Source organism: Mirounga angustirostris, unplaced genomic scaffold (genome assembly GCF_029215605.1).
Source record: "Mirounga angustirostris isolate CCGP_5_RB_7025 unplaced genomic scaffold, mMirAng1.0.hap1 SCAF_13, whole genome shotgun sequence".
In the NCBI taxonomy this organism is placed as follows: Eukaryota; Metazoa; Chordata; class Mammalia; order Carnivora; family Phocidae; genus Mirounga; species Mirounga angustirostris.
Window position 1 is genome coordinate 11535458 of NW_026991721.1, and position 24990 is coordinate 11560447.

Consider the following 24990-nt stretch of genomic DNA (forward strand, 5'->3'; position numbering starts at 1 on the left):
ACACGCTCCACTGTGGGCTCTTCTTGGGTTCTCTTTCTCCTTGCTCAACTTCTCTGACCTTCATTGAAAAGATTAATCTCTAATCTAAAATTTCAGGGATCATTCTGGGGTGAGGGATGAAGGTTGAGTTCCAGTTCTGCAATTTCTTAAGGGTGTGATCTTGAGCTCTGTTACTTTCTTTTTTTTTTTTCACTTGTAAAATGGGGGATACTGGGATTATTTAGAATCTAATGAGATGATGTTTATAAAAGCTAACAAATTTTAGAAGTCAATAATTGAGCACTGAATTAAAAGCAATGATTTACTGACTTTCAGGGGAATTTCCTAAGATCCTGTATTCTTGTCTAGATTTTCCACCTTTATCCATCCCAAGAACTCTTTGAATTTTTCTTTGTTTAAGGAGTCTGTTGTTATAATAATATTAATTAATTTGATTTCCATGTTAATATTAGAGCTTTGATAATTTCTGAGTAGCAAAAGGCAAGCAGGTCACTAAATAATGATATAACAAAGTACTCATGTACAATTCCATCGGCCTTTTGAAATACTTCAAATAGCTCTCTGTGGTCATCTTTGGAGCCCGTGCGGGTCTGGAGGCACTAGTGTGGGTCACACAGATATCAGAGATGCCTCACTCCAAGGCATTGTTGGTCTGTCTCTTTTAACCTTTTTTTTTTTACTTACGTTGTTCTTCTTCATTGCACCATCTTGGCTTTCTTTACCTGATTTTTTCTCTGCACAACCTTACGAACTGGCCATGTCCTCAGTATTCAGAATTGGAAAGGTTTTGATTAGCTAGATGCACATAGCAAAATCTCCAATTAATACTTACATCAGTCACCTTTTCTTTAAATTGTCTTGGGAAATGGTGGACATATGCAAAAACTTAACCAGAAAGTGAATTTTCCCCCTTTTCCTATAGCTTACCAAAGTTTAACAAGATACGTTTTGTCATGAATTAGTAAAACAATCCACAATTCCTTTTCGTTTTGGGAATGATGAGTCACATAAAATACCTTTACCTCTGGCTGCCTCTGTCACCAGAATATAATAAGAAAGTGAAGAGCTTTACTGCAAGTGATTGATCAGAAGGTTGACTTATTCTCACTGAATTGATCGATTATGTTGGTGTATTGGGGGATGTTGTGCATGAGAGTTTATATTTTCAAAATATTTTCATTGACTCCAACTGATCTTGGAAAAAATTGTGGAGAAATTATATTGGCAACACTTCAGGAGTCAACAGAAAGATTCCCAAGTTCACAAAACCATAATTGAAATAAGATAATTTTAGTTTTGCATCCAAAGGTGGCTGAAAGAACCATTGTTCAATATGTATTTATTCAGTAACACAAATATTAGTATACAAGATGCTTATCGTTAAGTAGTGAATCATCTCCACTAGACCATGTATTGTATATAGCATCATCGGCTCAGAGGACCTGGGGGTGGTGGCACATAAAAAGGGGCATCAGGAGTTTACACTCCATCTGACTGGGAGAAAACAGAGTAATACAAGATAGAAATAAATACAGTCATTGACTAATGATATTCTTGAGTCTAGGATTAGAGACCATCTAATTTAGAAAATAATTTATGTGAAGAGCTCCTTGATATTTCAGTATTAGTTTGCTTTATTTTTCTTTCACAGAGAGGAATGCTAATGGGGATGATAGTTGCTAACATTTATTGAGCCCTTATTGTCTTTTTTTTTTTTTAAGATTTTATTTATTTATTTGACAGAGAGAGACACAGCGAGAGAGGGAACATAAGCAGGGGGAGTGGGGGAGGGAGAAGCAGGCTTCCCGCAGAGCAGGGAGCCCGATGTGGGACTCGATCCCAGGACCCTGGGATCATGACCTGAGCCAAAGGCAGACGCTTAACGACTGAGCCACCCAGGCGCCCGAGCCCTTATTGTCTTAAGCCCTTCATGTCATTCAATGTTTGCAGCAACCACCTGAAGTAGTAAGTACTCTTAGCGCCATTTATAGATGAGGCAACTGAAGCACAGAGCGATTAACAACTTGCTAAGGGTGATACAGCCGGTAGGTAAAAGCCAGGAAATTCTAGAATTCTGTTTTCTCTGTGGTTCTTTCTCCCCTTCATTTCCCCTTCCCCTCTCCCTTTCTCTCTTATTCTGTGCTTGCTTTTAAGGATTTATATATCTTAATAACTTTTCTTCCTATAAATATAGGGGTTGTCGAAAATTGATCAAATACAAAGAGTTTTAAAGAAGGAAATCAAAATCATACCATTCATTACTTTTGGCATTTGCAATTGGCTCACATGTGTGTTTGTGTGTGTGTGTGTGCATGAGAGAGAGAGAGAGAGTGAGTGAGAGACAGAGACACAGAGACAGAGATATTATATGAAGCATTTCTTTTATCCAGAAAGGTAAAACTGTTTTGTATGCACTCATCATCAGTATATGTGAGTACCCATCCCTTACTGATTAATGTCTTTCATATTAAAGTCATATCCTTAGTGTCTTCTTTATATTTTCTGACTGTTTTTCTCATTTCATCAATTGTATTTTAAAAGTATTTTATATAATGGGTTCTTCAACCATAAGCAAGTTTTAAATTTTTATATCATATTTTTTTCTCAGAGTTTTTGGCTTGGTGTTATATTTCAGAACTTTCTTTCCCATCCCAGGATTATATAAATGCATCTTTATTTATTCTTTAATGCTTTTTATTTATAGTGAGCCAGGTTTCACAGACCATTTATGGGAGAGCTTATCCTTTCTCTGTCAATTTAAAATACTAATTTTGTGGGGCTCCAGTCAGTCAGTAGAACATGTAACTCTTGAACTTGAGGTTGTGTGTTTGAGTTACAAGTTGGGTGTAGAGATTACTCAAAAAAATAAAATAGAAAATAAATAAAGTTAAAATAAGTGGTAGTTTAAAAACAAAAAAAGAAAACTTACTTTCCAAAGTTAAAAAAATACTAATTTTGTCATGTTAAATTCTTACCATTATTTAAATTTATTCTTAAATATATATATTTGTTCTTTTGACATGTCTGTTTTTACAAGAATAATGAATTATCCATGATTATAATACTTTTTAGTATCTGAAAATTGAAGTCCTTTCTAATTATTAATTTTTACCTAAAATTATTTGGCTGTTATTTACTATTTCATCTCAAGGAAGGACAGTTTGGGTATGTAGCACAGCCAATAGTTGGTATCCATTACAAATCTGTTAGTGAGTTCTAACATGCTGATTCTATCAACCAAAAATATGAAATATACCTTTGTAGTATTTGGTAACTGAAAATGTATACTTTGACATATTCTTGACATCAAGGCCCATCATAGCTTGATGGTTGTTGCCAATTGACCCAAGTCTATTTGAACTCAAGAAAACTAAATAGAAAATAATTTACCTGGTGTAACTCAAGAAAACTAAATAATTTACCATGGACCCTGTTGCTTTTACTTGCTTATACATAAGGTCTGAATCTATATTGCCTAAAGGCAAGGATGCCTGACTGTCTACAGGACTAATGATGTCTCAGGAATTTCCCCAGATTAACCCATAAAACTCTAGTATCCCTTGCATGCCTATCCACAGGCACAACTGTCTTTCATGGTTATCTTAAGCAATCAGTGATAGTAATAGCCAACACCTATTGAACAATTAATGTGTACTTGATTGCATGCTGAACATTTGCATGAATTTCCTCAGGTAACTGTCCCATTAACCTTATAGTTTAGGGGTTCTTGTCCTCAATTTGTTATGAGTAAATCATATCTAGTGTGTTTAAGCCACTGGGACAAGTTCTTAGAGTGAGATGGTATCAAAATTAAAACTCTTTTTTTCCATTTTATTGAGATATAATTGACAGAATACATTGTATAAATTTGAGGAATACAACATAATGATTTGATATATGTATGTATTACAAAATGATTACCACAAATTAGTTAACATTCATCACTTTGCATGGTTATACTTTTCTTCTTTGTGATGTGAACTTTTGAGATCTTTCTCAGCAACTTTCAAATGCACAATATAGTATTGTTAACTATAGTCATTATGTTGCACATTACACTTCCAGAACTTATTTATCTTATAACTGGAAGTGTTGGCCACCTTCACCCAATTCCCCCATCCCCTACCCCCGGCCCCTGGGAATCAAAAATCTGATCTGTTTCAATTAGTTCAGTTTTTTTAGATTTCACATTTGGTGAGATCATACAGTGTTTGTCTTTCTTGGTCTAACTGATCTCACTTAGCATAGTGCTCTCAAGGGCCATCCAGGTTGTCACAAATGCCAGGATTTCTTTATATATTCATATATATAATATTGAATATTAACAAATAATATATACAACAATATAATACTTATATCATGATTTCTTTATCCATTCATCTTTTGATGAACACTTAGGTTATTTCAATGTCTTGGTTATTGTAAATAATGCTGCAATGAGCATGGGGGTGCAAATATTTCTCTAGGATACTAATGTCATTTCCTGTGGATATAAACCCAGAAGTGGAATTGCTGAATTATTTGCAGATCTAGTTTTAATTTTCTGAGGATCTCCACACTGTTTTCCATAGTGACTGTACCAATTTATATTTCCACAGCATTGCACAGGGTTCTCTATTCTCCACATCTTTGCCAGCATGTGTTATCTCTTATCTTTTTGTGATAGTTATTCTGACAGGTGTGAGTTGATATCTCATTCCCCTGGTGATGAGTGATATTGAGCACCTTTTCATATACCTGTTGGCCATTGGATGTCCCCATGGAAGAATATCTACTCAGGTCCTATGCCCATTTTTTAATTGGACCATTTATTTTCTTGCTATTAAGTTGTTTGAATTTGTTTTACATTTTGGATATTAACCTCTCTTTTTAAAAGATTTTATTTATTATTTGAGAGAGAGAAAAAAGAGCGAGAGGGGGGAGGGAGAGCGGAGGAGGGAGAGGAAGAGGGAAAGAATCCCAAGAATCTCAAGCAGACTCCATGCTGAGCATGGAGCCTGAAGCAGGGCTCGATCCCACAGTCCTGAGATTATGACCTGAGCCAAAACCAAGAGTCAGGTGCTTAACAGACTGAGCCACCCAGATGCCACAGATATTATCCTCTTATCAGATAATGTGGTTTGAAAATATTTTGTACCATTCCATAGGTTACCTTTTCATTTTGTTTATCATTTCTTCTGCTGTGCAGAAGCTTTTTAGTTTGATATAATCCCACTCGTTTATTTTTAATTTTTTTGCTTATACTTTAAGTGTGATATCCAAAAAATCACTGCCAAGCCCTGTCAAGAAGTTTTCCCCTGTGTTTTCTTCTAGGAGTTTTATGGTTACAGGTCTTATATTTCAGTCGTCAGTTCATATTGTGTTAATTTTTGTGAGTGGTGTAAGATTTGGGTCTAGTTTTGTTCTTTTGCAAAAGAATATCCAATTTCCCCAACACCATTTATTGAAGAGACTGTCCTTTCCCTATTAAGTATTTTAGGCTCTCTTATCAAATATTAGTTGACCGTATATGCATTGTTCTGTTTCTGGGCTGCACCTAAATGTATGAAGCCACTGGCTGGACTCTCTGCTAGAGTGCTTCTGGGTTTTGCATCTTCCCAGGAGCTCTGGCCAGGCTTCCCGGTTGGATGGTGCTAGGGGATATACTCAACAGTATATGGGGCTATGAATTGTTTTTTCTGCCTGGATGGGGGGAGACAGGCTCTAAGGCCAACAAGGCTCATTGTTTGAGGTTCTGAATCAGGCAGAACTGTGTGTTTAGTTCCCTGGACAAATGAAGCCGCTGTCCTGGCTCTGCAGCTAGGCAGCACTGCCGGCTGCTGGACTATGTTCCTTTCTAGGTGCTCTGGCCAGGTTTCCTGGTTGGGCTGGGCCTGAGAGGTTACACTCAGCAGTAGACGGGTCTATGAATTAGTTTCCTGCCTGTGCAGAGTGGCAGAACAAGCTCCAGGTCCAGAAAGCTTGCCATTTCAGATCCTAAATCAGAACCAGCCACTGAATTCCCTGGAGGTCTGGTGGGGCCACCTCTGGTTGGTATTTCTACTTTGGTGCCAATGCAAATAGGAACTCAGTCTGCCAAGATCTGAACACTGGTTATTGTAAGTCTTGCCCCTGCCTCCATCACAATCTGATTCCCAGTGGTCAAACCCCACAGATGCCCCTGTGACCCCCAGGAGGCAAGACCAGAATGGATATCCCAAGAAGTGACCTACAGTTCTGGGGGAGCTGGATATCCACCTTGGGATCTCTTTTTTTTTTTTTCCTACTGGGGAAACCATAGGCAAAAGGGACCCTACCCTGTTGATGTGGCACTGTGCCAGCATGGGAGAGTGGCAATACTATCAGAGTGTGGTTGACCTCTACCCTCCTATGTGGTCCTTCTTGGTCTCTGTAATCCAAGGTAGGTGTTTCTGCCTCATTCCCATGTCCTACGATTTTTACAATGTTGTCTTGTCTATGAATAGCTGCTAGTTGTTCTTTTGGGGAGGGGACTGATGTCAGGAATGACCTATGGTACCATCTTGATGATGTTGCTCAGAACTAAAACTCCAAAGTCTGAACTCTTAACTACAGTACTATGCTGTTTCCTAAAAAACAAAATACTCTAAAATTGAGAAAATAGTTGGGGCAATAGTGAGTTGTGCTAGCCTCTGTATGGAATAGTTCATATGAAGGCTTCCCTAAGAAAACTTATTCCATAACTTTATTGACACACATGCTGTACCCCAAGAGAACATTGTCAGAATTACATACTATGATGTAATTTTCCAGGCCATTTGGGAGATGTTTTTTTAAATATAGTTGTTAAAACATTTGAGAAGTTATTATAAACAGGGTTATTTTTCTTATGGGTAAAATAAGAAATTTAAGAACTCTATCTAGATGACCATCTGGGGGAGAAGAGCTATTCCAAATTTATTCTACAATGATGCAACTTATGCTTTGCTATTATAGAGCTGCAGTTATATATTGAATTATCAGAGGTCTTTTAAAAACATAATTTTGATAAATGATCCTTACCTTATTTATAAGAACCACAGGATTTCTATTGCTTTTTTTTAAAGTTGTCAATCAATTTTTAAATATCTTTTAATTTTCATGAGACCCATGAAATAATTGAGAACCTGAAGCACTTTAAAAAAGGCACTTCTTGGCAATTTGAGATGAAAACTGGGTCTTTTCATCAGGACAGGGAGGCATTGCTTCTTTCCCTGAACTCAGTGGAGGAAAAAAAATGGTACATATGAGAATTGTAATGCTGTCATTTCACCTGAGTCTGCAGTGCATTCTCTTCTCTCTTTTCTGATTTTAGAAGCAGCAAGCCAATGATTGGGGGAGGAAATATTACAGAGATCACTTATTTCATCCTTTTGGGATTCTCTGATTTTCCTAGAATCCTAGCAGTGCTCTTTGTTGTATTCTTGCTGATCTACATTTTGACTCTGACTTGGAACCTGTGCCTCATCATCTTAATAAGGATGGACTCTCACCTCCACATGCCCATGTACTTCTTCCTCAGTAATCTGTCCTTCATAGATATCTGCTATGTGACCTCTACAGCTCCCAAGATGCTCTCCAACTTTTTCCAGGAGCAGCAAGTTATCACCTTTATGGGTTGTGCTGTTCAGTACTTCGTCTTTTCAACCATGGGACTGAGTGAGTCTTGTCTCATGACAGCCATGGCTTATGATCGATACACTGCCATTTGTAATCCACTTCTCTATTCAGCAATCATGTCACCCACCCTCTGTATTCGGATGGTGCTGGGATCCTATTTGGCTGGACTCTCTGCTTCTATATCCCAGTTATGTACCATGTTTCAGCTCCACTTTTGTGGGCCTAATGTCATCAACCACTTCTTCTGTGACATGCCCCAACTGATAGTCCTGTCCTGCACTGACACTTTCTTTGTACAACTGTTGACTGCTATATTAACAATGATCTTTGGGATAATAAATGCTCTCATTATCGTGATATCCTATGGCTATATTTTCATCTCCATCATGAAGATCACTTCAGCTAAAGGCAGGTCCAAGGCTTTCAACACCTGTGCTTCTCATCTGACAGCGATTTCCCTCTTCTATACCTCAGCTGTGTTTGTCTATTTGAGTTCCAGCTCTGGTGGTTCCTCCAGCTTTGACAGATTTGCATCAGTATTCTACACTGTGGTTATTCCCATGTTGAACCCCTTGATTTACAGTCTGAGGAACAAGGAAATCAAAGATGCCTTGAAGAGGTTACAAAAGAAGAGATGGTCCTGTTGAGGTCCTGTCCAGATTTGTCCTATCAGAAACCTTAACCCCAATAATATGCACATGAATGGACTCTAACAAAATTCATACTGCCTTCAGATAAAGAAAGCTTAATTTGACACAGATAATATGCCAAATGGACTGACAGCTCACTTGATTCCACACAAACACGATACCTTTAAGTCCTGGAGGTTCATACTTTCACCCTACATGAGGAGTGACCTCATCATTTATTAATAGTCTGCAAGTATTTGTAAAATGTTAAGGTTTAGAAACTTGTCACTTCTTTTTGCTTCAGAGATTGAGCCCTGTTCAGTCTCGGACCTCTGATTGTAAAGGAGTGATACCTGATGGAGGTCCCCAAGAGTGTAGAGATCTTGTCTCCCAAATATTTTGATGCAGCTTAATCCAGACAAGAGGGTGATGGATGCTTGTTCTGTATTTCTGACCATAATGGGAATAAATAGAGGGGATGTGCCTTTGAACAGAAACAAAGCTATGCAGTTGGCCTGGTTATGTCTCCTGGGAAGAGCAATCTGAGATGCTAATGTTTGTCTAAGGCCTCTTTCAGGACTAATTACCTATTAAGTTTTTGGTCACATCCCAGTCTCCACCAGGTGTAATCTAAGGAAGCAGGAGGTGATTTGAATCATAAAGAGGAATGGAATGAAGAATGACATCCCTTCAGTACTATTTACTTATGAGTTTGATGTTTTAATTCTTGCATCTCACGTCCAATGTGGATTTCCGATGGGAGGTGATGTGCAAAATTCTTGTCAACTAATAGCAATTTCTGATATTGTGGGACTCAAACCTCTCTTTTTTTCCTCCATTAAATCTGGAAAATTTGCCCTCGATTGACATAGCGAATGGGATACACTACCAAATTGTTTCTGGCATTTTAAGCGTCTGTTCAAATTTGGTGTGAGGAGATTTGTGTGAGAATTCATTGTAATAATATAGTTACTGAATGTTCAATATTTGCAGAGACTAGGAACAGATATGGAAAGCTGGTAGACATTCTTTCTTGTGTGTTCAATATTTTATGTCCTAGAAATTTATGGTTGTGTGGGTGATACAATAGATGGAATAGATGGTCAGAGTTACTCTAATACTGATATTTTCTAGGAAGTCTCAAGGGCTAGGAGAGGAAATAGTGGGATAGGCAGCATTCTCAACTCTGGTTAGTTTAAGTTGTCCGAAGGAGAAAACAAAACATTTGGTCCTAGAGGTCTGTTTAAAAAGATGAACAAGATGTGTCCCAACACTAGCTGTTGACTTGCTAGATTGCTAAGACTTTAACCAAATGATAAAAACCAGATGTCATTACATTTACATAATATCTTCAGAGATTTAATGGATTCTTTTTAAGTTTTTTTATTTTTTATTTTTTTGTCAGAGAGAGAGAGAGCACAAGCTGGGGGAGTGGCAGGCATAGAGAGAAGCAGGCTCCCTGCTGAGCAAGGAGCCTGATGCGGGGCTTGATCCCAGAACCTTGGGATCATGACCTGAGCTGAAGGCAGCTGCTTAACCAATTGAGCCACCCAGGCACCCTGATTTAATGGATTCTTAATGAATGCGTTTGGTTCTCAATTTTGATGAATCATATGAATTATTCTATTGAATTAAAGACTTTATTATTTTTTTAACGATTTTATTTATTTGACAGAGAGAGACACAGCGAGAGAGGGAACACAAGCAGGGGGAGTGGGAGAGGGAGAAGCAGGCCTCCTGCGGAGCAGGGAGCCCAAGGCAGGGCTCTATCCCAAGCCCCAGGATTATGACCGGAGCCAAAGGCAGATGCTTAACGACTGAGCCACCCGGGGGGCCCCTGAATTAAAGACTTTAAATGAAGAGATATTTAAAGCCTTTGTCAAATTTTCCAGGAGTTTACCTTTGGATAGGATTGAGACAAGGGGAATTACTGAAATATCTAGGAGGGAGTGTGGGGGCTTACCCCATGCCAAGAAAACTGTAATACGAGTAAAGGATGTTTGGCCCCCTAGTCCAGGTAAAAGTATGTTTCTTGTGGCATTGCTCATTACATATGTATAAGAATGTATGGGAAGTCTGTTGCTAAGGTACTATGAGGGTTTCCTCAGGAGACAAAACTCTGCCAGATGTTAGTGGAGGATATTTCCATAATACCGCACAGATCTAACTTTTGAGGGGTTCAGATGAGCTCAGAGAGGTGATGAATAAGAGCTGCTGATGGTAACTGGAAGTTAACCTTCTCAGAGCTGCTGTGGATGGGTTAGGTTCCCAGGAACTGCTATCTTCCAACAACTGCCTTCATCAGCTGCTGTTGAAAACCATTAGCTAGAGTACTGATGGGAAATGCCATTAAAAAGAAAAAACCTAGGGAAAATAAAACATGATTATTCAGACTTGCCCCTGAAGAACATTTAGACCAATGGTATATGCCAGATTCTACTCTTAGATGAACCACATATTCTAAACTAGGTCAGTCTATGGAACTAAAATGACAGTTTAGCTTGCCCACAGTAATTGCACAGAGATTTTGCCATGTAATATCACATGGGAACAATAAATCTGCCAGCCCTCACTAAGGGTTTGCTAGATAAATATATCAAGGTGGGTGGTAAGGTAAGGATGAAAAAAAAAATTAGGAAAGTTTCCTGTCCTCATATCTAGCTAGGAGACAGACCCATATATAAAATAATAAATTCTACATTTTTGGTATAGTTCAATGTAAGATGATTGAAACAGACCCACAGACTAAGGGACTTGAAAAGACTAAGAACTCATGTGGATTATCAGGGAGTCCATAGAAAGTTCAGTCAGGAGGAGGGGCTTGACCTCATTTTGTAGGATTTATTTTACAAAAGAGAAGAGCATTCCCCATAGTCAGAGTAATTAACAAAGTGGAGTGGTTTGAATGTGCAGAAGGGAGCCATGTCCCATAAGGATGAAAAGTTGAGCATGAATTTTAGTGTAAAGACTTAACTTTTTTTTTTTAGGTTTTTACTTAAATTCCAGTTAGTTAACATATAGTATATTATTAGTTTCAGGTGTAGAATTTAGTGATTCATCACTTAAATACAACACCCAGTGCTCATCAGAGCAAGTGCCCTCCTTACATCACCCATTTAAACCATTCCCCTGCCTACCTCCCCTCCAGCAACAATCTAGGAGGTAGGTAACATTTGGAAGGTATTTGAATGACAGTAGGTAGGATTGGAGTTTAAAAAAATACAAGATACATTAATATTTTGAAATTTATTTTATTTTAAAATTTTATTTTTTTGAGACCTAATTTTCATATGATATAGTGTAAGTTTAAGGTATGCAATATATTGATTTGATACCTTTATATGTTGCAATATGATTATTGCTGGTAGCATTAGACACAATTCTATTGTCGTATAATTATCATTTCTATTCTGTGGTGAGAACATTTAAGATCTGGTCTCTTAGTAACTTTGAAGTATCTAATACAGTATTGTTGACTGTATTCACTATGCTGTGCATTAGATCTCCAGAACTTAATAATCTTTTAAGAACAAATTTGTACATTTACAAATGTCTCCCCAATTCTGCCACCCAGCCCCTGGTAAGTACCATTCTATTCTGTTTCCATAAGTTCAGCGTTTTTAGATTCCACATACTAGTGATATCATAGAGTATTTGTCTTTTTTTTTTCCTGGTTTATCTCACTTAGCTTAATGCCATCAAATTCCATCCATGATGTTGCAAATAGCAGGATTTCCTTTTTTCTCACAATTGAATATATATTGTATATAATTTCATATATATACACATACCGGCATACATACGATACACACCACATCTTTTTTTAAAAAGATTTTATTTATTTGAGAGAGAGAGCACAAGAGTGAGAGCACGAGGTGGGGGAGGGGCAGAGGGAGAGGGAGAAGCAGGCTCCCCATAGAGCAGGGAGCTTGATGCCGGGCTCAGTTCCAGGACCCCAAGATCATGACCTGAGCCAAAGGCAGATGCCTTACCAGCTGATCCACCCAGGTGTCCCCACACCACATTTTCTTATCCATTCATCCATTGATGGACACATGTTGTTTCCATATCTTGGCTATTGTGAATACTGCAATAAACATGAGAATGCAGATATCTTCTCGGTATCCTGTTTTTATTTCTGTTTAATATATACCTAGAAGTGGAATTGCTGGATCATATGGCAGATCCATTTTTAATTTTTTGAGGGACCTCTACACCGTTTTTAATACTAGTTGGATTTACATTCCTACAACAGTGCACTGGGATTCCCTATTCTCCACATCCTCATCAATACTTATTATCTCTTCTCTTCTTGATAATAACCATTCTGACAGGTATGAAGTGGTATCTCATTGTGGTTTTGATTTGCATTTCCCTGATGATTAGTGACATGGAGCATCTTTTATGCACCTGTTGGCCATTTGGATGTCTTCTTTGGAAAAATGTTTATTAAGTTCCTCTGCCCATTTTTAAATTAGATTATTATTTTTTTGTTGTTGAGTTGTATGCATTTTTATATATTTTTGATGATAACCTCTTAACCATAAATGGCTTGTAAATATTTTTCCCATTTCATAGGTTGCCTTTTCCATCTTGTTGATTTTTGTTGTTTTTGTTTTGTTTTGTTTTTTTGGTGTGCAGAGATTTTAATTTGATGTAGTCCTACTTGATGATTTTTGCTTTTATTTTTTGTGCTTTTGGTGTCATATACAAAAAATTATTGCCAAGACCAATGTCAGGGGGCTTCTTCCTCATGTTTTCTTCTAGGAGTTTTATGAGTTCAGGTCATATGTTTAAGCTTCTAATCCATCTTGAGTTAATTTTTGTGGGTGGTGTAAGATAGGGGTCCATTTTTTTTCTGCATATGGTTATCCAGTTTTCCAACACCATTTGTTGAACAGACTATCCTTTCCCCATTGAGCATTCTTTGCTCCTTTGTCAAATATTCATTGACTGTGAGTGGAGGGCTTATTTCTGGGTTCTCTATTCTGTTCTATTGGTTTATGTATCTATTTTTATGTTAGTACCATACTGTTTTAATTATTATAGCTTTGCGGTGTAGTTTGAAATCAGGAAGTGGGAGGCCTCTGGCTTTGTTCTTTGTCAGGATTGCTTTGGCAATTTGGGGTTTTTTTGTGTTTGTGTCCATACAAATGTTAGGATTTTTTTTCTGTGAAAAATGCCATTGGAATTATTGTAGGTACTGCATTGAATCTATTGAGAGCTTTGGTTAGTATAGTTATTTTAACTATTTTAATTCTTCTGATTCATGAACATGGTATATCATTCCATTTGTTTATGTTTTCTTCAATTTCTTTCATCAGTGTCTTTTGGTTCTCATTGTGTAGATCTTTCACTTCCTTGGTTAAATTTATTCCTATTTTATTGATTTTGATGCAGTTGTGAATGGGATAGTTTTCTTTACTTCTTTTTCAGATGACTTGTTGTTAGTGTATGGAAAAAAGAATGTTTTTTGTATGTTGATTTTATATTCTGCAACTTTATTGAATTCATTGATTACTTCTAAGAGTGTTTTGCTTGACTCTTTAGGATTTTCTACATATAAGATCAAATCATCTGCAAATAGAAACCATTTTACTTCTTTTCCTGTTTGTATGCTTTTCATTTTTTTATCTTGCCCTGATTGCTCTAGCTAGGACTCCAATACTATATTGAATAAGAGTGGCTTTGTCAATCATGCATATGTGGAAAAAAAAGAGTGGTGAGAGTGGGCAGTCTTATTTTGTTCCTGGTCTTAGAAGAAAAACTCTTAATATTTCACCATTGAGTATGTCAACTGTGGGTTTGTCAAATATGGCCATTATTATATTGAGGTGTGTTCCTTCTGTACCCAATTTGTTGAGAGTCTTTATCATAAAGGAGTGTTTTGTCTAATGCTTTTTCTTCATTTATTCAGAGGACCATATGACTTTTATCTCTTGTTTTACTGATGATGTGTCACATTTATTTATGTTGAACCATCCTTGTATCCCAGGGATAAATCCCAGTTGTTCATGGTGCATGATTTTTTTAAATGTATTGTTGAATTCAGTTTGCTAGTATTTTGTTGAGAATTTTTGCATCTACATTCATGAGGAATATTGCTTTGTATTTTTCTTTTCCTGTAGTGTATTTATCTGGCTTTGGTATCAAGGTAATGCTGGTCTCATAAAATGAGTTTGTAAGTTTTCTCTCCTCTTTAATTTTGGGGAATATTTTGAGAAAGATTTTTGTTAATTGTTCTTGAAATGTTTGACAAAATTCACTGGAGAATCTATTCTCTGTATTGGTAGATTTTTGATTACTCTCCTTACCCCGTCATGGAGGTCCTGCCTCAATATTCTAGGTGCTGCAAGAGAGAAATAAGTTTACACAACTAGGGTAGCCAGGCACTCACTCACCATTCTCCCTTTGCCCCTTGGGAGAGATGGTTGCTGGCTAGTTCAGTCCTGTACTGTGTTGCCTTTTTGGAGGGGTGGCACTGGCATAGTTCCTCTTACCTTCTCCAGTGGATTCAAACTCATTTTTTTTTTCTCCAACTGAGTACTGAAATATCTCCTAATGTTGGACTTCTGTAAATTCTCTCTCATCTGTGGGTTTCTGCCAAGCCAACCCCTCTCATGGTTTCCCCCAACCATGGCTGAGAGGGATTGGGGCCAACTTGCTGGCTTTGTCTGGTTCTGCAGACCACACCAGGTCTGTCTGCCTATTATCTGATGCACAGGTGGGAAAGATTCCTCCCAGTCCCCTTGGCAGATGGTGCTGTATCCTCCTACTCCCCAAAACCTACTTTTGTTCATAGATGCTGATTTTTAATTGTTAAGTGAGAGATGATAATGAAAATGTCATGTCACAGTGATACTGACATCACTCCCTTAAGTCATTTGGTAATTTTTTAAAACTGAAAATGTGCTGTATTTTTTTTAAAATGCAAGTACTGGAGGATTCTAGACAAGATGGCAGGTTTTACCCTGGTGTCTTGCTCATGCCCAATTACATTCCCACTAAAATGACTTGCAAAATTTGCAAATAGTGAATTTTTATTTCTACTGGAAATGAGAGATAATGAGAGTCTACATGCCAGGAGATTTGAGAAATTTCTAATGTCACTGTACTGATTACATTAGACTAAAGGTCTTATGTGGAAGGAAGTGAGGGAGAAGCTTTGGTAATTCTCTACTGACCTCTTCTACTTGAAATAGTACTAAATGAACTTGAGCTGAGGAACAATCAGGAGAACTTCAACAACAAAAACAAACAAAAACCAGAACAATTAACTATGACACCCAAACAGAAAAAGACATTCAAGAACAAGAAGAGGATGTGTGTGTGTGTATGTGTGTGTGTGTGTGTGTTAAACTCACTTCTTAGAGAGGTAAAGACCCCAGAAACACTACTAATTAGACAAACAAAAATTCAGTTGTCTCACTGGGTTAAAAGAAAATCCAGCCACCATGATATTCTGTTTATTAAAGATACTCCTAAAAGCAAATGACTCAGAATAATTAAATACAAGATGGTGGGGGAAGATATATATAGCATACAGAAACAACTACTATAAATGAGTAGCAGTATTAGTTTAAGCAAAATAGAATTTAAGAGAAAGAGTGAACTAATTCAAGTATTGACAAAAAAAAAACACCCCAATTTATAACGATGATGTAATAGTCATAAAATAACTGCATTGGAACAACAGCCACAAAACATATGAAGTTAACTGTCAAAAATGCAAAAAGAAAGCTATGGTACCACAATTAAAATTACATGAATTTTACATCCAACCAATTTAAGACCTAGGGTTGACAAAGATTGAATTTGAACATATGGTTTTTGCTTTAGTGATTTGCTTTAGTTGACAGAAATGACAGAGTGTCAGTTCTCATCATAGGCCTTAGGGCCTTGTGTGTTTCCACTTGCTTCCTTGTGCTTCTGCCATTGCTATGAGAAGAACATGTCCTGGGTGGCTGTTGGTCCTAGGAAGAGGATGAGAGACACATGGTTCAGAGCTGTCTCGGCCAAGCTCAACCTAGAGCAGCTGATGCACAGTTAATGACTAGCCAACTTCAGAGGAGTCACCAATTTAAGCCTCCTCAAAATTGGCGGAATCTCAGCCAATCAGTCTAGTTTGGCTAAATCTCAGTGGACCATCGGCTGGCCTGAAGATGCATAAGTGACAATAAATGAATGTTGCAGTAAGCAATGAGTTTTAGGGTGGTTTGTTATGCAACAAGAGTAAATCAGTATAATTAATAATTGGAAATTATATTTCTTCTGAGCCAAAACAGGAGAACAGGTTTGGTTTCAAACCCATTGGCAGAGTAGGAGGACCATAGACTCACTTCATCCCAAAAACACAACTAGATAACTATCAAATCATCCTAAATACCCCAGAAATAGACCTGAAGACTGACAGATCAAACTCCACAACTAAAGGGAGAGAAGAGGCCACATCGAAGAAGGTTTAATTAAGTTCAACCATATTCTGTCACCTGTCCCAGTTTTCAGTAGAATCTTGTATTTCTGGTTCATCATAACAAGAAATCATTCTCAAATCCTAAAATATGCAAACAAAACAAAATAAATGAGTGCAAAGGGGGGAAAAAAGAGAGAGAGAGGCAAACCAATAAACTTTTAACTATAGAGAACAAACTGATGGTTACCAAAGGGGAGGGGGTGGGGGGAATGGGTGAAATAGGTGATGGGGATTAAGGAAGGCACTTATTGTGATGAGCGCTGGGTATTGTATGGAAGTGTTGAATCACTATATTGTACACCCAAAACTAATATTATGCCATATGTTAACAAACTGGAATTTAAATAAAAACATAAAAAATATATATATACAGGCTTATGGCATATTTTGCAAGAAAACAGGCATCCAAATTTAGAGAAAAAACTAAGTATAAAAGAAAGTATTATTATTATTATTTTACTAATTACCTGTATTTTGTGAGCATTGGACTTGGTTGGACAAACTGCATGATTCTCTGTAGCAGAGAGACCCACAGTAGATGAAAGACTGGTTCCTTCAAGCTCCCAGCTAGTCATTATCAACATAGAATCTGAAGTTTATATGTTTATCTGTTTCTGACCTTCTCACAGTATGAAGAATACAAGCCATTGATTCCACTTTATACAGGATGAAAATGAAGCTCAGAGGGATTAAGAAACTCAATCAAAAGACACACCATGGGCAAGTAATGGTTTAACCTCTCTTTCTCTCTTTCTCTTTCTTTTTGAGAGAGAATGAGAGCATGTGAACAGGGGTGGGGAGGAACAGAGGGAGAGGAAGAGAGTGAATCCCAAGCAGGCTCCATGCCCAGCATAGAGCCTGAAGTGGGGCACAATCCCACGACCCTGAGATCATGACCTGAGCTGAAATCATGGGTTGGATGCTTAAGCAACTGAGCCACCCAGGCACCATTAACCTCTCTCTTAATAAGTAATTTCTTCATTTTTATTAAAGATAATAAAATCTTCCCCTTAGTCTGAAATAAGCAACAGTAAATTGCCACTATTCGCCTGCAAAGCAGAGGAATTTCGTAGTTTAAAATCTCTGTGTGGTATAATGGAAATGTACACATTTTCATTAACTCTTGAAATTTTGAAAATGGTTTTCTATTGTCACTTTTGTAGGCACTGGAAATTGATAAACTTGTATGACTTATGACTCTTTTACCTAATTCACTTTATCTGTAACAGTTAAAGCATGAGTTATATGGATTGTGTCTTTTTTTTATTATTATGTTATGTTAATCACCATACATACATTAGTTCTTGATGTAGTGTTCCATGATTCATTGTTTGCGTATAACACCCAGTGCTCTATGCAGTACGTGCCCTCTTTAATACCCATCACCAGGCCAACCCATCCCCCCAACCCCCTCCTCTCTAGAACCCTCAGTTTGTTTCTCAGAGTCCATAGTCTCCCATGGTTCATCTCCCCCTCCGATTTCCTGCCCTTCATTCTTCCCCTCCTGCTATCTTCTTCTTCTTCTTCTTCTTTTAACATATAGTGTATTAGTTTCAGAGGTACAAATCTGTGATTCAATAGTCTTGCACAATTCACAGCGTTCACCATAGCACACACCTTCCCCAATGTCTATCATCCAGCCACCCCATCCCTCCCACCCCCCACCACTCCAGCAACCCTCAGTTTGTTTCCTGAGATTAAGAATCATATCAGTGAGGTCATATGATATATGTCTTTCTCTCATTGACTTATTTCGCTCAGCATAATACCCTCCAGTTCCATCCATGTTGTTGCAAATGGCAAGATTTCATTCCTTTTGATGGTTGCATAATATTCCATTGTATATATATACCACATCTTTTTTAACCATTCATCTGTCAGTGGACATCTTGGCTCTTTCCACAGTTTGGCTATTGTGGACATTGCTGCTATAAACATCGGGGTGCACGTACCCCTTCGGATCCCTACATTTGTATCTTTGGGGTAAATACCCAGTAGTGCAATTGCTGGGTCATACGATAGCTCTATTTTCAACTTTGTGAGGAACCTCCATACTGTTTTCCAGAGTGGCTGCACCAGCTTGCATTCCTACGAACATGGTGGAGGGTTCCCCTTCCTCCCCATCCCCACCAACATTGGTCGTTTCCTGACTTGTTAATTTCAGCCATTCTGACTGGTGTGAGGTGGTATCTCATTGAGGTTTTGATTTGGATTTCCCTGATGCCGAGTGATGTGGAGCACTTTTTCATGTGTCTGTTGGCCATTTGCATGTCTTCTTTGCAGAAATGTCTGTTCATGTCTTCTGCCCATTTCTTGATTGGATCATTTGTTCTTTGGGTGTTGAGTTGGATAAGTTCTTTATAGATTTTGGATACTAGCCCTTTATCTGATATGTCATTTGCAAATATCTTCTCCCATTCTGTCAGTTGTCTTTTGGTTTTGTTGACTGTTTCTTTTGCTGTGCAAAAGCTTTTTATCTTGATGAAGTCCCAATAGTTCATTTTTGCCCTTGTTTCCCTTGCGTTTGGTGATGTTTCTAGGAAGAAATGCTGCGGCTAAGGTCGAAGAGGTTGCTGCCTGTGTTCTCCTTTAGGATTTTGATGGATTCCTGTCTCACATTTAGGTCTTTCAACCACTTTGAGTCTATTTTTGTGTGTGGTGTAAGGAAGTGGTCCAATTTCATTCTTCTGCATGTGGCTGTCCCAATTTTCCCAACACCATTTGTTGAAGAGACAGTCTTTTTTCCATTGGACATTCTTTCCTGCTTTGTCGAAGATTAGTTGACTATAGAGGCAGAGAAAGTTCTTAAAAATCCACTGAAGGGGCATGTAACAACTGGGATGAATCTGTGGACCTGTAACCATTTCTCATGGCTTCCCATAGGTGCTCAGAGAGGGGAGCCAGGCAAAGCACTGCACTTATGACGTGACACAGGATGGAGATATGTGCTTTCTAAATGTGGATTTTTTTTTAAAAAGATTTTATTTATTTATTTGAGAGAGAGAGAATGAGAGAGAGCACATGAGAGGGGGGGAGGGTCAGAGGGAGAAGCAGACTCCCTGCCGAGCAGGGAGCCCGATGCGGGACACGATCCAGGGACTCCAGGATCATGACCTGAGCCGAAGGCAGTCGCTTAACCAACTGAGCCACCCAGGCGCCCTCTAAATGTGGATATTAAAAATAAGTGTGCAATATTACCTGTGGGATGGTCTTGCTAAAACTGTCAGAACTAAATCATATTAAGCCCCTATATCCAACTACAAATTTACATGAAATACAAATGATAGAAAAACATACTAAACTATATTATGGGGACTGAATTAGCAAAATGCAGACTCTGAGACGTTCCAAAGGAAAAACATAAATTTCATAGAAAGAGACAAAGAGAGAAACAGAGATACACATACACGCATACAGAGATTCAGAGACAGAGAGACAGAAAGAGACAGAGAGAATCAACACATTAAAAAAAAAAAAGCCAAAACCCATCTTAGCAGTTAGGTATACACACTCAAGTGATGAAAGTATAAACAAAAGTAAGACAGTGATTATCATTAAATCAGAATAATGGCTACCTTTAGGTGGGAAGGAGGGGCTCCATTGGGATGGAACATGTGGAAGACTTCTGAGGCAGGTAGCAAAATGTTCTCTTCTCACATGGGTGGTGGCCACAAAGGTGTTCTACATGTAAATCATTAAGTCATATGTCTTTACGTGGTTTTCTGTATTTGATTATTTTTAACAATATGTTCAATTTTTTTGAAGGGCCCAGCATCTTTTTATTATTTTTTTTATTATTTATTATGTTATGTTAGTCACCATACAGTACTTCATTAGTTTTTGATGTAGTGTTCCATGATTCATTATTTGCATATAACACCCAGTGATCATTGCAGTTCATGTCCTCCTTAATACCCATCACTGGGCTAACCCATCCCCCCACCCCCCTCCCCTCTGAAACCCTCAGTTTGTTTCCTGGGATCCATAGTCTTTCATGGTTTGTCTCCCCATCTGATTTCCCCCGCTTCAGTTTTCCCTTCCTTCTCCTAATGTCCTCCATGCTATTCCTTACATTCCACATATGAGTGAAACCATATGATAATTGTCTTTCTCTGCTTGACTTATTTCACTTAGCATAATCCCCTCCAGTTCCATCCATGTCAGTGCAAATGGTGGGTATTCATCCTTTCTAATGACTGAGTAATATTCCATTGTATATATGGACCACATCTTCTTTATCCATTCGTCTGTTGAAGGGCATCTTGGCTCCTTCCACAGTTTGGCTATTGTGGACATTGCTGCTATGAATATTGGAATGCCTGTGCTCCTTGTTTTCATTACATCTCTATCTTTGGGGTAAATACCCAGTAGTGCAATTGCTGGGTCATAGGGTAGCTCTATTTTTAACTTTCTGAGGAACCTCCCTACTGTTTTCCAAAGTGGCTGTACCAACTTGCATTCCCACCAACAGTATAGGAGGATTCCTTTTCTCCACATTCTCTCCAACATTTGTTGTTTCCTGCCTTGTTAATTTTGGCCATTCTAACTGGTGTAAGGTGGTATCTCAATGTGGTTTTTTTTTTTTAAAGATTTTATTTATTTATTTGACAGAGACAGAGATAGCGAGAGCAGGAACACAAGCAGCGGGAGTGGGAGAGGGAGGGCAGGCTTCCCACCGAGGAGGGAACCTGATGTGGGACTCGATCCCAGGACCCTGGGATCATGACCTGAGCCGAAGGCAGACGCTTAACGATTGAGCCACCCAGGCGCCCTCAATGTGGTTTTGATTTGAACTTCCCTGATGGCTAATGATCATGAACATTTTTCATGTGTCTGTTAGCCATTTGTATGTCTTCTTTGGAGAAGTGTCTGTTCATGTCTTCTGCCCATTTTTTGACTTGATTATTTGTTTTTTGTGTGTTTGAGAAGTTCTTTATAGATCTTGGATACCAGCCCTTTACCTGTAGTGTCATTTGCAAATATCTTCTCCCATTCCGTGGATTGCCTCTTTGTTTTGTTGACTGTTTCCTCTGCTGTGCAGAAGCTTTTTATCTTGATGTAGTCCCAAAAGTTCATTTTTGCTTTTGTTTCTCTGTCTTTGGGGACGTGTCTTGAAAGAAGTTGCTATGACCGATGTCAAAAAGGTTGCTGCCTGTGTTCTCCTCTAGGATTTTGATGGATTCCTGTCTCACATTGAGGTCTTTAATCCATTTAGAGTTTATCTTTGTGTATGGTGTAAGAGAATGGTCGAGTTTCATTCTTCTGTATATAGCTGTCCAATTTTCCCAACATCATTTATTGAAGAGACCGTCTTTTTTTCCATTGGATATTTTCAATTTTTAAAAATAAAAAGCAAGTATAATATGATATTATATTTGTATAATTGTAGCAATTCTTTTCTCAGATTTCCGGTTGATTTTGCAGGTGTTCAGAATGATTTGATAACTATTTAGCTGATTTCCAGGGACCAGACAAAATTAGGATCCCCTACTCCTCTGCTCTCTTAACTCTCTCTCCTATAATATATTATAGTTAAGGTTGGTGAGATCAGGAATATCTGGTTCGCACTTCTGTTGTTAAAAATAAAATATACGGTGAAGGTCTGATATAGCAAGAAAACCATTAACTAAATTAAAAATTTGAATAGTATATTATATAGCCTATTAAAACATAATTTACAAAGTTTTAAAAACATACAAAAATAGCATTATGTAACAAAAACTGAATTTCAGAGAATTGTGTATATAACATGTACAATTTTTTTTGTAAAAATATAAACAAAAAATGGAGAAATTACAACAATGATAATATTAGTAATAATAAAATTGCTAACATTTATTGAGCACTCCCAAGCACTGTAAAAGTTTATTTCATTTAAGTTCACCACAACACTTTTAGTTGGTTTTTCTATTATCACCCCCATTTTGCTGATTAGCACAGTGAGATTAAGTAAAAGGGTCAAGGTCACAGAGTTCGTAAGTAAGTCAGAATTCAACCCAAGCAGGCTGTCCAGAGCCTCAGCACATTATCACACAATGAATGACTGTTCTGATAAAGGCTTCAGCTATTTGGTGAGCATACAGTCTGGTTTGCCTGGGACAATCCTGATTTATGCCTGTTGTCCTGACATGATTATCAGTAATTCTTTTTCTCATGACCAAAGTTGTTCAGTTTGGATAATAAATGATATGATCTCCCTACATTGAGAGCCCCTTGTAGATCTCCTGATTCTGAAAGTCTGGAAAGGAAAATTTTTCTCCATCCTTCACTCTGGGGAATAATTAGATGACAACAACACGTTCTGTTAATTATCTCCTCTCTTGCCACACTAGACCCTAGGAGACCTTTAAAAGAATCTTGAGTTGGAAGCACCTGTCTTGAAGCAATAGCTAGTAGGAGCCATGGCTGAAAGCACAGAGCTTAGGGGAAGTAAACATCCCCATCCTGAAATGCTCACACTGTGATGTTTATGTCCTCAAATCCCGAGAGAACTCTGTACCCGTCTGGGCATATGGAGTGAGTCACGAAGATGGCACAGGTCCAGGACAAGGCAGCCATGGTAGCAGCACCTCTCAGATTTCACCAAGACACACCTGTCAGAACATCTACAAGAATACCTGGGTGGGTAAAATCAGAATGGGACAATTTGGCTTTCTTTTTTTAAAAAAGATTTTATTTATTTATTTGAGAGAGAAAGTTTGAGCAGGGGGCAGGGCAGAGGGAGAGGGAGAAGCAGGCTCCCTGCTGAGCCAGGAGCCTGATGTGGGGCTTGATCCCAGGACCCTGGGATCATGACCTGTGCCCATGGCAGACGCTTAACCAACTGAGCCACCCAGGTGCCCTAGGCTTGCTTTTTTCTTGCAACTCTGCTTTCCTATGCACTCAATTCAGAGACCTCACACATCCAGGTTCAATACTATTTTTACTTTTTTATTTTCTCATGATAACTATGCTCCCTCTTCCCTATCCCCATGGGATTATTTGAATTTTAACAGAATCCAAGGTATTTTAACTGAAAGAAAAACATCTCCCATGGAATTTCAGGCATTGACAAATGGGTAGAATGAGGGATGGAGGGCATGGAGGTTTTTGATAGCTCAGAGAACCCCGATTTTCATCACCATATAATCCCGCTTTTTCCCTGTAAAAGATTTTTAGTTTGCAAAACACCTTTAGGATATAATCATTATTATTATTTATTATTAATATACAAACTCCATTTGCAAGAGCTTACTGTGACCAGGACTCTATTACATACTTTACATACCATACTTAAATAGCTTTTCACAAAAACCCAATGAAGTGATGGTCATTCCTCCCTTACAGATTCAGAAATGGAGGCACATAGTGATGATGTAATTTGCTAAATATCATAAAGTTGGTAAATGGTGGAGCCAAATATACTCTGCTTCTCAGTAATTAATTTAATTTTCCATTTATATTCATTAGGAATAGTTGAAACTGTTGCTTAGTCTGAAATGCAGTAGCCAGAGGGAGTTGATATAATTTTACCCCAAAGCAATTTGATGGTGTCATTTTGCATAAATATACAATTTTTATAGCTTTTCGAAATACTAAAAATTGTCCTTGACTGCCATCTTTCCACACCCATCTTTGCAGTGGATATTAATCATTATAATAGTTGATGTAAGAGGTCACTTACTTTAGCTACAGTTAATACTAGGCCAGTGTGACCTTTTGACCCTACCTACTCTTATTTGTTTAAACTTTAAGAATCATCTTGAAACTTTAAGCAACTTATAAATCTAATTAAATAGTACAATGCTAATAACTAGGAAAATAAAGATGAAAGATGCACAAACTTTTAATATAAATTTACAGGATAGTGTAATTATTAAATGCCTAACCCCAGAGCCAGTCCTCCTGAGTGGGCTCCCAAGTCTGCTACTTGTTGGCGTTGGGACCCTGGGCAAATTCCCTAACTTCATGTGTCTCATATTAAAATAGGATTTTTGTAAGGCTTACCTGGGTTAATATATGTATTAGAAGAATGACTAGAACAGTAAGTGGTCAATAAGTATTATTCAATTATTATTGTTGATGAAGACAGATAAACAAAAGGGCAGACATTCACAATACTGTACCCTAAAAATTAACAATTGATTTGTCTGTTTGATGTTCAAAATCTGTCAATATGCAAACTCTTTTATGATCAAATTAGCATACCTCATTTCATAATGCCTGTTTCAGTAAGAATCAAAATTTACTTCACATTTTGTAGCTTCTCGTTTCCAATTAAATACATTTAAG

At 37.9% G+C, this 24990-nt stretch overlaps 1 protein-coding gene and 1 long non-coding RNA gene across 3 annotated transcripts in view; both read left to right on the forward strand.

Moving 5' to 3' along the window:
• The window catches only part of LOC123856376 (uncharacterized), a 207355-nt gene that overhangs the window by 114614 nt on the left and 67751 nt on the right, over positions 1-24990 (forward strand). Inside the window, exon 3 of one of the 2 annotated variants that reach the window (XR_010406862.1) lies at positions 17349-17440. The exons of the other annotated variant lie outside the window; for it this stretch is intronic. This is a non-coding gene — a long non-coding RNA (uncharacterized LOC123856376). Of the gene's footprint in view, positions 1-17348; positions 17441-24990 lie in introns of those variants that run through there. 2 annotated transcript variants of the gene reach the window in all.
• On the forward strand, positions 7326-8264 carry LOC123856383 (olfactory receptor 5AN1). Its single transcript, XM_045892586.1, has one exon. The coding sequence runs from the start codon at positions 7326-7328 to the stop codon at positions 8262-8264; it is 939 nt and encodes a 312-aa protein (XP_045748542.1).